At 42.3% G+C, this 12,183-nt stretch overlaps 1 protein-coding gene across 10 annotated transcripts in view; it reads right to left on the reverse strand.

Moving 5' to 3' along the window:
• hdx (highly divergent homeobox) overlaps positions 1–12,183 on the reverse strand; it is an 86,453-nt gene that overhangs the window by 42,534 nt on the left and 31,736 nt on the right. For 7 of the 10 annotated variants that reach the window (XM_033030829.1, XM_033030825.1, XM_033030826.1 and 4 more), the window contains 2 exons: positions 9,856–10,002; positions 2,456–3,553 (listed from right to left, as the gene is read on the reverse strand). In XM_033030829.1, the coding sequence (XP_032886720.1) occupies positions 2,456–3,553; positions 9,856–10,002 (1,245 nt within the window). Of the gene's footprint in view, positions 1–2,455; positions 3,554–9,855; positions 10,003–10,760; positions 11,157–12,183 lie in introns of those variants that run through there. The other 3 variants (XM_033030827.1, XM_033030828.1, XM_033030824.1) reach the window with 2 other exon arrangements.

Raw genomic sequence — 12,183 nt, forward strand, 5'->3', positions numbered from 1 at the left:
GGTAACGTTTCGGGTCGAGACCCTTCATCAGCCCTCCAATGAAGGGTCTTGTCACGAAACTATCTAAATGGCGTCAAGTTGGGAAAAGGGGAAGTACAACGGGATCTGGGGGTCCTTGTACATCAGTCTATGAAAGTAAGCATGCGGGTTACAGCAGGCAGTGAAGAAAGCGAATGGCATTTTGGCCTTTATAACAAGAGGAATCGAATATAGGAGCAAAGAGGTCCTTCTACAGTTGTACAGAGCCCTAGTGAGACCACACCTGGAGTATTGTGTGCAGTTTTGGTCCCCTAATTTGAGGACGGACATTCTTGCTATTGAGGGAGTGCAGCGTAGGTTTACAAGGTTAATTCCCGGGGTGGCGGGACTGTCATATGCTGAGAGAACGGAGCAGCTGGGCTTGTACACTCTGGAGTTTAGAAGGATGAGAGGGGATCTCATTGAAACATATAAGATTGTTAAGAGCTAGGACACGCTAGAGGCAGGAAACATGTTCCCGATGTTGGGGGAGTCCAGAACCAGGGGCCACAGTTTAAGAATAAGGAGTAAGCTATTTAGAACGGAGACGAGGAAACACTTTTTCTCACAGAGAGTTGTGAGTCTGTGGAATTCTCTGCCTCAGAGGGCGGTGGAGGCAGGTTCTCTGGATGCTTTCAAGAGAGAACTAGATAGGGCACTTAAAGATAGCGGAGTCAGGGGATATGGGAAGAAGGCAGGAACGGGGTACTGATTGGGGATGATCAGCCATGATCACATTGAATGGCGGTGCTGGCTCAAAGGGCCGAATGGCCTACTCCTGCCCCTATTGTCTATTATCTATTGTCTATTGTCTATTGAAACATCACCTATGCCTTTTATAAATCAGCTCTGTTTTTCAGACGATACGTTTGTCTTTGCCCTGATCCCCAATTGTGCATGAGCATCACAAGTGCTAATTAAATGGAACTTCAATGCAGCCACGGAACACCCACAAACCTCTGCTCAGCTTCTGGGGGTTTCAAACTACAAACATCTGGATGAACAGCCATTCAACAGGAGAAGAGGGGAAACAGCGGTTAAGAGAACTAAGAAGTTTCCCAAACCAGCTGTTCTTGCTGAGAAGATAACTAAAACGAGTTTTAAATATCCATGGTAAAAAATAATTTATATTGTGAAAGGGTGTGGACCAAACAGAATTGCACTTTCAAAGAACAAGCACAGGCACCGTAGGACAACGGAGGAGGCAGCCAAGAATTAAGGGGGACATGCAAGGGGGGGGGGGGGGGAGAGAGGGGGGGCTGGGGGAAGGAATGATGAGCACTTTTTGTAACATTTGTGTACTTTGCATGCAAAAGCAAAGATTTTGATTGTGCTTAGCTAGGTACAGGTGACAATAAATCATCATCATCACAAAGGTCTCAGCACTCTTTAAGGTTCTCTATACGTACTACCATAATTATGCTGCATACTTTGCCTGCATTCGACTGTTGAATATGCACATCTGAGGCCAACTTGCACATCTGCACAGAGTCATCAACCTCCAACATTAATGCAGCCTCCCTTCCCACAGACGTGGCCTCACCTGCTGAGAATCTGCAGCATTTTATACTTTTACTTCTGAACTTAACTATTCATCCCAGAAGTAGTGTCACATAAATATTATTTTGCAAAATAAAAGCGTAGTTCATGAGTCATAAAGACCACTGGTCAATCGCACAAACTAAATCCAACCTCAGTAACACAACGGCCCACCTCTAGAATTACAATGACATTTATCCAATTGCGTTTTGCACAAATTCCTTGTTTTTTGCAGTCTTTTTCATTTCACTGACTTGCAGTACTTTATATACAGGGCGGCATGGGCGCGCAGCGGTACAGTTGTTGCATTACAGCGCTCACAGCGCCATTCGATCCTGACTACGGGTGCTGTCTGTACAGAGACAGTTCTCTCCGTAGCCTGCGTGGATTTTCTCCAAGAACTTATGTTTCCTCCCACACTCCAAATACGTACAGGTTCAGAAGTAATTGGCTCAGTATAAATGTTTTTAAAAATTGTTCCTAGTGTAGGATAGTGTTAATGGTGGGGATCGCTGGTCGGTGCGGAATCGGTGGGCCCATGGGACTGTTTCCACGCTGTATCTCTAAACTAAACTAAACTAAACCTTAGTATGTTTGTATGTTGTGTCTGTGATGCTGCTGCAAGCAGATTTTCATTACACCTGCACCTCACTGCACTTGTGCATATGACAATAAACTCACCTCGACTGGACTTGATAATTGTGCAATGTCGGATATATGGAACTTGTCACAGTACCTACATTTACACAACTTGAATCATTTCCAAACAGAACTAAAAAGGAGAAAAAAAAGACACAAAGTGCTGGAGTAACTCAGCCGGTCAGGCAGCATCTCTGGAGAACATGGATAGGTAACGTTTCAGGTTGGGATCGTTCTTCAGAAAAAGACAAACAGCTACCTGATAGTTTCCTTGACTGGGAGTTGGTCTTTGGTTTCTAGTTGATGGAAGGCGGTGATTCAACGAGTCCTCTGATGAATTGGAATTGTTGTACAAGGTCAATGCCGTCCCCGGCGCCCTGAATTCTCCACCGGTGTAGAAGACACTTCCAGACGCATCCCTTGCACTGGCCTGTAACGAGCCGGAGCCAACATGCCTCGCCGGCGTCGCCACAGGTGTGTTCGAGCACTCCATTTCTTTTGACGTATTGAGTTCAGAAAGCCGTGCATTCTTCATCTCTGAGCTCATCGACGCAAGCTCCTCCTCCCTGGCGTACTCATCAACATCTCCAGTTTCCATGGCGATGGAAAAGCACCCACTCTCCATTTGGCAGGAGTTCCGAAATACATGGTTGTTTCTGTTCTTCGGAGAGTGCTCGCTCCCCGCCAGAGAGTATACATCGCGAATCTGCAGAGAGCTGACACCAGGGTCTCCTGTATTCCTTGTAACCTTTGCATCGGAAACACAGGTGGACATACTACTTCTCGAGAAAGGAGGCTCAGAACTGAGTTTGCGAGGACACTCCCCAACGGTCGAACTGAACTGCTTTGGCCATCCTCCGACTGACCTGGATGTTGCTGTCTGTACTCTGTTCACTTCAGACTGAACGTAAACAGGACTGTAATTTTTTGCGCTGGTCGTGTACATGGCGTTGGTGGGACTGTGGAGGTTTAAAGGTCTCGACCCAGGAGTTGGAGGGTTCTTAGCGACAGGTTGTCTTTGACCGGAGACGTGCTGGGATTCCATTTCCGCAATGCTTCGCCCGGTCGTCCTGGGTGCGAGGTTGGAAGCGTCACACCTGTGGCCATCCTTCTGGTGAGGCAATCCTTGTCTACTTACAGAATGATTGGACGTAAACACACCAGTCACCATGACGTTTCTGCACGGTGGCGTTAGAATAGTTTGCTGGCACTGGGATGGAGAGACAAGGCCGGTATTTTTCACAGGGGTCTCAGATTTTCCCAGTATGCCATTAATCGCTGGGCCCTGTGTGGGTTGTGCATCATCCAAGCTGTACTTTGTCGAGTTCAATTTCCTTCTTTTATTCCCAATCCAAGTCTGCAAAACAGATGTAATTAGGCAAAGTTATTAAGTATTAAGCAAAAACTGAATAAATTAACAACAAACTTAAATGAAAAACATCAAATTCCATGTTCATAAATGATAAGAGCAGAATTAGGCCATTCGGCCCATCTTCTACTCTGCCATTCAATCATGGCTGATATATCTCTCCCTAACCCTATTCTCCAGCCTTCTCCCCATAAACTTGACACCCATACTAATCAAGAATCCTGCATCTATCTCTGCCTTAAAAATATCCATTGACTGAGCTCCAATGCCGTCTGTGGCAAGAATTCCACAGATTCGCCACGATCTTGATTTTTTTTTTAAATCAGTGGAACCTGCTGAAAATAACGGAACAAATGGGACAAAATAAACACATTACATTATTAATCTTGTTACTTTTTTAACAATCAATATCAGTTTATTTTACAAAAATCCCATTATTTATACAATTAACCTCAATTGCTTTAAATTTTTACCTGAGTCAAAAGCTCACAATGTAAGATAAAGATTTTAGCAATATACGTGCAGATTTGCAACAAGCTAGGTTGACTCATAACAGATTTTAAAAGAAAAAACTGGTGAATTAAACATATTGGTTAAATTATCCAAGCAACCCAGAAAATATAAAATTGTAACACAATTTGGCAAATCAGTGGTCGGTGCACCTCAAGTCACCGGCTTGAAATGCCTGAAGCCACTGACTGCACCTCAAATTTTACATCTTGAATTTTGTGTGCAATGCCAGGAGCTGCGATTGAGTTGGGGGAAGGATCAGGTCATAAGGTCATAAGTGATAGGAGCAGAATTAGGCAATTCGGCCCATCAAGTCTACGCTGCCATTCAATCATGGCTGATCTATCTCTCCCTCCGAACCCCATTCTCCTGCCTTCTCCCCATAACCCCTGACTCCCGTACTAATCGAGAATCTATCTATCCTTGCCTTAAATAAATCCATTGACTTGGCCTCTGCAGCCGTCTGTGGCAAAGAATTCCACAGATTCACCACCCTCCGACTAAATAAATTCCTCCTCATCTTCCTAAATGAACGTCCTTTAACAATGAGGCTATGACCTCTAGTCCTCGACTCTCACACTAGTGGAAACATCCTCTTTACATCCAATCTATCCAAGCCTTTCACTATCCTGTATGTTTCAATGAGGTCCCTCCTCATTCTTCTAAACTCCAGTGAGTACAGACCCAGTGCCAATAACGCCCATCATAGGTTAACCCACTCATTCCTGGGATCATTCCTGTAAACCTCCTCTGGACCCTCTACATAGCCAACACATCCTTCCTCAGAAATGATGCCCAAAATTGCTCACAATACTCCAAACGTGGCCTGACCAGTGCCTTATGGATTATGAATTTGAATTTTAAAAGAGAAGGTCCTCAGGTTGCCACACAGTCAGGGGACGGTTCAGGTCCTGGCTAAAAGTGTCCTGAAGTGATTAAGCCACAACAGGTCACATGCAAAATTAAGCAAGCTCCATCTTAATTCAACCATTTAAACCTTTGAACTATTTTTAACCGGATCTTATCTTGCACTAAGCTTTATAATCTTTATCCTGTATCAGTACACTGCGGACGGACGGCTTGATTGTAATTGTGTCTTTTCACTGATTGGATAACATGCAAAAAAAAGCTCGGTATGCGTGACGATAATAAACTAAACTAAACTAATAAAGAACCGAGTGTGTAGGAAGGAACTGCAGATGATGGTTTAAACCGAAGATAGACACAAAAAGCAGGAGTAACTCAGCGGGACTGGCAGCATCTCTGGAGAGAAGGAATGGGTGATGTTTTTGGGTCGAGGCCTGTCTTCTGAAGAAGACCCGAAACATCATCCATTCCTTCTTTCCAGAGATGCTGCCTGTCCCACTTTTTGTGTCGAATAAAGAACCGAGATGTTAAAGTGTTATTTGTTTTAAATAATGCCATCAAATCGTACGACAAATGCCAACGATCACGTTACTTCAGAGCAAACAGTTCTACTGTTGGAAAATCTGAAATAAAAAGCGTTAACATGATGGTATGAACGGTTCATTGAATTAAAATGTTGACATTGTTCTTTTCTTCGAGATGTGTGATCGGCAGCGGAGTTCCCTGAATGTGTCTGTTCGGCACTCGCTTTGCTGCACAGGAGTGATAGCACATTGAAACTAAAATTGTACAATAGCACAACAACCATTTCCTCACAAATAGTAGTTCCTCTGCCTTTTCCTTTGCAAAAATCATTTAAAAAAAACATCAAATTTTCCTTTCGTAAAGTGCAGACGCCACAATTTAAAATTAAATACAAAGTGCTGGAGATGTACAGATGAATAGGGGAACTAGAGAAAGACACCATTTGTTCTGCATTTCCCAATATTACATTTGACTTCAAACATGCTTATTTGTTAATTTCCCTCCAGCCCCCCTCCCCCCCCCACCACCACCGACAAAGCATAAATGATAAACGCCTTAGATAGGAACATTGTTTCCACCAGTGGATGAGTCAGTTACTCATGGACATGGACTTAAGATTATTATTCATGGAACTAGTGATAGAGAGGAAAACAAATTGTTTGAAATGAAGTGAGCATTTGAAAGGAAGGTGGAAGCAGATTCCAAAATAACTTCAACATTAAACTGGATGTATACTTGGAATAAATATTTGCAAGGGGATTTAGAAAGAGCAGAAAGTAGGGCCAATTGGATTGGTCTTTCAAAGAGCTGGCATGGGCAAGGTGAGTCAGGAAAGGATGAGCAAGGATTCATTTGTTTTCTTTGACACAAATTGATTTGTACAGTCAACACCAAATGTTCGCTGATTCTTTCCATTTATGATTTTTTTTTTTGCTTGACCCATGAGCCCACATTGGTCATCGTTAGCACAGCCACGATCTCTTCGAACAGTCTAGCTTGTGACCCGTCTTTTTAATTTTGTTTAATTTAATTTAATTTTAATTTAGAGATACAACATGGAGCCAGGACCTTCTGCCCACTGACTCCACGCTGACCACCGATCACCCAATCACACTAGTTCTATGTTATCTCACTCTCCCACACAGGGACTAATTTACAGAGGCCAATTAACCGACAAACCTGCACATTTTTGGGATGTGGAGGGAAACCAGAGCACCCAGAGAAAACCCCACACGGTCCCAGGGAGAATGTGAGAACTCCACAGAGACAGCACCCGAGGTCAGGATCGAACCCCAGTCTCTGGTGCTATGAGGCAGCAGCTCTACCAGCTGTGCCACTGTGCTAGACTATACTACAGTCTTCAATTCTACCTATGTGCTGAAATGAAATTCTAACCTGCAGCCTGCGTTAGACTAGATCTGTGAATAATTTAATCAAAGAGCAACCCAGAAATACTAGGGGACCAAAGATCTAGTGGGAGAGAGGAACTGAAGGGAATCCACATTAGTCAGGAAATGGTGTTATGTAAACTGTTGGGACTGAAGGCAGATAAATCCCCAGGGCCTGATGGTCTGCATCCCAGAGTACTCAAGGGGGTGGCCCTAGAAATCGTGGATGCATTGGTGATCATTTTCCAACGTTCTCTCAACTCTGGATCAGTTCCTGTGAACTGGAAGGTAGCCAATGTAACTCCATTTTTTAAAGAAAGGAGGGAGAGAGAAAACAAGGAATTATAGACCAGTTAGCCTTGCATCGGTAGTGGGGAAGATTGTGGAGTCGATTATTAAAGGTACTATAGCGGTGCATTTGGAAAGTAGTGACAGGATCGGTCAAAGTCAGCATGGATTTATGAAGGGGAAATCATGCTTGACTAATCTTCTGGAATTTTTTGAGGATGTAACAAGTAGAATGGATAAGCGAGAGCCAGTGGATGTGGTGTATCTGGACTTTCAAAAAGCCTTTGACAAGGTCCCACACAAGAGATTAGTGTGCAAAATTAGAGCACGTGGTATTGGGGTAGGGTATTAACATGGATAGGGAACTGGTTGGCAGACGGGAAGCAAAGTGTAGGAATTAACGGGTCCTTTTCAGAATGGCAGGCAGTGACTAGTGAGGTGCCGCGAGGCTCAGTGCTGGGACTCCAGTTATTTACAATATATATTAACGATTTAGACGAGGGAATTAAATGTGACATCTCCAAGTTTGGTTGAGGTTATCCACTTTGGTGGCAAGAACAGGAAGGCAGATTATTATTTAAATCATGTCAGATTAGGAAAAGGGGAGGTGCAACGAGGCCTGGGTGTGTTTGTACATCAGTCACTGAAAGTAAGCATGCAGGTACAGCAAGCAGTGAAGTAAGCTAATGGCATGTTGGCCTTCATTGCAAGAGGATTTGAGTTTAGGAGCAAGGAGGTCCTACTGCAGTTGAACAGGGCCCTGGTGAGACCGCACCTGGAGTATTGTGTGCAATGTTGGTCTCCTAATTTGAGGAAGAACATTATTGCTATTGAGGGAGTGCAGCGTATGTTCTCCAGGTTAATTCCCGGGATGGCATGACTGACATATGATGAAATAATGAGTTGACTGAGCTTGTATTCACTGGAATTTAGAAGGATGAGAGGATATCTTATAGAAACATAAAATTCTTAAAGGATTGGACAGGCTAGTTGCAGGAAAAATGTTCTGATGTTGGGGGAGTCCAGAACCAGGGGTCATTTTAAGAAGGTAGGCCTTTTAGGACTGAGATGAGGAAAAACGTTTTCACCCCAAGAGTTGTGAATCTGTGGAATTCTCTGCCACAGAAGGCAGTGGAGGCCAATTCAGTGGATGTTTTCAAGAGAGAGTTAGATTTAGCTCTTATGGCTGAAGGAATCAAGGGATGTGGGGAGAAGGCAGGAACGGGGTACTGGTTTTAGATGAACAGCCATGATCATATTGAGTGCTGGCTCGAAGGGCCAAATGACCCACTCCTGCACCGATTTTTCAATGTTTAACATTAATATCCTAAAATTATACACTTTTGTTTTAACTCATTCATTCTGAATCTACTTTCAGATTCAATACTTATCATGTAAAATTTCCAACTTCCCTTCTGAGAATACATTTGTGCTTTTAATTTTCCTTTTTTCTAGATGTCAGGAAGATTCATGGGATACTGTTGCTATCAGAGGCATGATTGAATGCAGGGCAAGACGGGGAACATTCCAGGCTATAGTATCGTCAGGCATGGTGGGGCGGGGTTTGGTAAAAACTGTAGGTGACAAGAAACTTTGCTATATAGCTTAAGGAGCCTATTACTGTAGTAACGAGGGAAGCTATCCTCAAAGGCTCTTCACAAAGTCATATTGGTAGAACTCAACAAAAAGAAGACAATTACAAAATATAAGGCAGTTGCAAACAATAACGCTGAGGTATGAACTTGGAGAGGTGTATAAGATCATGAGAGAAATAGATGGGATGAATGCACTGTCTTGTTCTGAGAAAGGGATCATAGTGTCACAGAAAGGGATAAAGGTGGTCTGGAAATTCAGCTCCTTGATGGGAGAAGGCAGGACCTGACTAGACTGGGAACAGTTTCTTGCAGGTAGGTCTATGAATGACAATTGGGAAGAGCTTAGATGTGAAATAGAGAGAGCTTGCGGTTATGTACAACTCTTGTACACTGGCTCAGTGTGGTCTACTGTCTTACACTCTTGCACTTAGTATGATTGTGCCTACTGTATAGCACGATTGCCAGGATGCGCAAAAAAAAAAAATTCACTATACTCAGGAACAAGTGACAATAAAGTACTATTGAACCATTTTGTTTCACTAACTGGATGAATGAAATCTGGAATGGACTGCCTGAGTGGATGTTAGAAACAGGTAGAATTATTACGTATCTAAAGGAGCATCTGAAGTGCCAAAGCATAAAAGGTCACAGACTAAGCGGTGGTAATTGGGATACATGTGGATGGGTAAATGATAGTCAGCATTTTCATAGCAGTCCAAGCTCTGTGCTGGTCGATTCTACGAGAGCGCCAAATCTGTTGAACTTTCTGCATATGTCGATACTCGACAAGTTTGACTTTGTGTTCGTACTGATCTTATCCACAATAAGGATCCGACAAAAAGTTTTGCAATGGGCACTATTGGAACATTTTACATTGAAGGCATCCGATATAAATGCAAGAGTTTCAATTTGGCTGGAAATACTGCGCAGGTGTATGGCGGGAGAAAACAGAATTAACAGTTCATGTCCATGAAATTTAATCAGAATTTTAACTGTTTCCCTCTCCACAGATGCTGCCTGACTGATGAGTATTTCTAGCGTTGCGTTTATTTCAATTTCCAGCATCCGCAGTTCTTTTTATTTCAATATTATCGTGGAAAAAATTTATTCTACTTACCCTGACTACATTAAAATCTAAACCTGTTTCACGAGCACACTGTATAATTAATCCAAAGCAATTTTTACTCTGATTTCTCATTCCACTGTCATAATAACGCTGCAATACTCGTTGTTGATCCTCTGTGAATATAGAACGTAGATTCATCTAAAAAAAGAAAGTACAGTAACGATGTTACCACAATTTGAAAAGTGTCAAAAGAGCTGAAAAACCATTTTAAAACAGATTCACGACACACAGAAAATACAATATTTCCTTCAATGCTGGTGGGGCAGCTGCGATAAGATTAGTTCTGGACAAGAACAGGTTTTGCAAAACAGTTCAAATTCGCAGAGAAACTGTTTTCTGTCTGGTTTTCTTTAGTCAGAGGGTGGTGAATCTGTGGAATTCTTTGCCACAGAAGGCTGCAGTGGCCAAGTCAGTGGATATATTTAAGGCAGAGATAAATACATTTTTGATTAGTACAGGTGTCCGAGGTTATGGGGGGGAAGGCAGGAGAATAGGGTTAGGAGGTAGATATAGATCAGCCATGATTGAATGGCAGAGTAGACTTGATGGGCCAAATGGCCCAATTCTACTCCTGTCGAATGACTTTTTGACCTTACTCGCCACAGGAGGGAAATGTTGATATCCTTTCCAAGGAAACTAATGATTGACAAGTGGCACAAGCTGTACTGTACAGACCTCATAAGGAAAGATGATATACAGAAGTTGGAATCTACCAATAAACTGCTGAACTTGTGCAGCCAAAAACCATTAAGATTTTTTTTTAAGTAATAAAGATATTTAAGAATATCGTGAGGAGGACATTAATCAAACAACTTTTGATTTCAGGCAGGTTAAGAGAAGGTACATGCAAAGGAGAAAATGGGACTTTTCCAAGAAAGGAAACAAAATCAACTCACTTTCGGAGGTTTTATTTACCACTTGTTCTATTAATAAAGGAGGGTGCTTGACTATTTGCCATGCAATAGTTTATTCACAACAAGATGAAAATTACTTCAAACAAACAGATAAAAGAAACTGCCTACTTCAGAAATCTGAAATTAAAACTAGAGAAATTTAAATGTCGCAGCTGCCTTCTCGACAGATTTCACTGACTCCAGTTATTATTTCTAACTTGAAGTGTTGTTATAAATGTTTCTCAATGGTTGCTGACTAGCACACTGGGTGTTTTTAATTTTACTTTGTCTGAAAAAAATGCAAATATTCATTCAAAGTGCACCAAATACTGCAGATGACTTTGTCAATGCTGAGAGCAATCAAACATTTCACCATTTATATAACTTTAAACCATTAAATTAACTTTTTTTGTATTTGAATAGGGTATTTTTTCAAGGTGGAAATGGTGGGAATTACAAAGGGGGTTGTATCTTCCCAAACACCCTGTTTCTGATTGTTCACAGTGCACAGTAATTCCTTTAGCAGCTTTTGCTCCCGTGGACTTATTGAAGCCAAGGCCCCGATTCACCTCCAGCTGAACAGTCAATAATCTAGCAACTCAATACCGTTTTCTATGCCTCCAAATTGGACATTCAAGACATTCTTGGACATTCAAGACATTCTTGGACTCAGGACATTCTAGCTATTGAGGGAGTGTAGCGTAGGTTTACAAGGTTAATTTCCGGGATGGCGGGACTGTCATATGCTGAGAGAATGGAGTGGCTGGGCTTGTATACTCTGGAGTTTAGAAGGATGAGAGGGAATCTTATTGAAACATATAAGATTATTAAGGGTTTGGACACGCTAGAGGCAGGAAACATGTTCCTGATGTTTCTCCAAAACATAATTGTTTGCAGATAAATTAGTTTTGATTAAAATTGTAAATTGTCCTCAGTGTGTAGGATGGTGCTCGTGTACGGGGATCAACGGTCGGCGTGGACTCGGTGAGCCGTAGGGCCTGCTTCCGCACCGTATCTCTAAACTAAACTAAATCAGTTACTGAGACAAAAGGAAAAAAAAGGTAGGACCAATAGTTTGTGGATAAAACATGAACAGAGCTTGGCAGTGGTTGCAACTGAAAGCTTTCAAGGAGCCCTGAGACTGAACAAGTGGAGGTACTCAAAAGATGCTGAGAAATAAGATGTACAACTTGCTAACCTGATGATGCGAAAGGCCAGACTGAGGAAAGCAATGAGGGATGAGTTCATTTATGTCACTGAAGGTTTTAAATGTACAAATCTGTCAGGGGTTATGGGGAGAAGGCAGGAGAATGGGGTTAAGAGGGAAAGTTAGATCAGCCATGATTGAATTGTGGAGTAGACTTGATGGGCCGAATAGCCTAATTCTGCTCCGATCACTTATGAACATGAAATCTGTACGTGTCCT

The sequence above is a fragment of the Amblyraja radiata genome, chromosome 12 (assembly GCF_010909765.2).
Source record: "Amblyraja radiata isolate CabotCenter1 chromosome 12, sAmbRad1.1.pri, whole genome shotgun sequence".
NCBI lineage: Eukaryota > Metazoa > Chordata > Chondrichthyes > Rajiformes > Rajidae > Amblyraja > Amblyraja radiata.